Genomic DNA, 926 nt, shown 5'->3' with positions numbered 1-926 from the left:
GTCAGGGTGTCAGAGGTCAGGGTTTCAGAGTTCAGGGGGTTAGACCAGAACAGATACAGTCAGAGGGTGAGCAGACGTTCTTCTTCTGTGGTCAGTTCAAAGGTCGCAGTAACGTCCACCTGGGGCCGGACGTCCTGCTGAGGTCGGCAGCGGTGGCTCGCAGCCCGACCTTCATCAACCTGAGGGAGGTGTGCGGCCGCTTCAAACTCCCCCCCGGAGAGTACGTCATCGTCCCCTCCACCTTCGAACCACACCGCAAAGGAAGCTTCGCCCTGAGGGTGTTCACGGAGAAGGAGGCGCACAGCAGGTCAGAGGGCGGCTGGACTAGGAGGACCGGTGGTTACTGGTCAGACTGGTGATGGTTTCATTCTCTGGTTGTTTCAGGCCGATGGAGGAAGACGTGAGCGCCAACATCCAGGAGGTGAGACTCTGAAGCTGCAGTTCATCAGATATCTGAAGTGGTTTTTAGTTTCTGTTCTGTGAAGAAAAAAAAGATTTTTACATGAATCATCAAAGTGATGATGATGATGATGATGATGATGTTGTAACTAAACCCAGGACCTGAGGCTCAGGGAAACTGGGTGTAACTTCCTGTCTGGTTTTGTTTCAGCCTGACGTGGGGCAGGACGACGTGGATCCTCACTTCAGACGTCTGTTCCTCCAGATCTCTGGAAACGTAAAGACACATTTTTACTTCTTCTTCATGTGATCAGAGATGAAGAAGGTTTGGGTTCAGGTCTTGACTCTGTGTCCACAGGACTCTGAGATCTCAGGCTTCGAGCTCCAGCAGATTCTGGACAGAGTTGTCGCTCAGAGTGAGAACAGTTTGACCTTTGACCTCCTGTCACATTCAGCTGCTGCATGATCTTACAGTAGAGAATTTAATGTGTGTGTGTGTGTGTGTGTGTGTGTGTGTGTGTGTGTGT

General features: G+C 51.2%; 1 protein-coding gene across 1 annotated transcript; it reads left to right on the top strand.

Annotated features, from left to right (window-relative positions):
* Window positions 1-95: 95 nt before the first annotated feature.
* LOC111649885 (calpain-2 catalytic subunit-like) lies at window positions 96-815 on the top strand (the record flags this gene model as incomplete). Its single annotated transcript, XM_023399579.2, has 4 exons — window positions 96-307; window positions 385-421; window positions 611-676; window positions 758-815. Coding segments are annotated over 4 exons (373 nt in total), but the record flags the coding sequence as incomplete, so codon positions are not given.
* Window positions 816-926: the final 111 nt, after the last annotated feature.

This window comes from Seriola lalandi, unplaced genomic scaffold, assembly GCF_002814215.2.
Source record: "Seriola lalandi dorsalis isolate HSWRI2012SDOR001 ecotype SW California unplaced genomic scaffold, Sedor1 jcf7180001965297, whole genome shotgun sequence".
Taxonomy (NCBI): Eukaryota; Metazoa; Chordata; class Actinopteri; order Carangiformes; family Carangidae; genus Seriola; species Seriola lalandi.
Note: the sequence above shows the minus strand (reverse complement) of the source record. Positions and strands in the feature narration are given on the sequence as shown.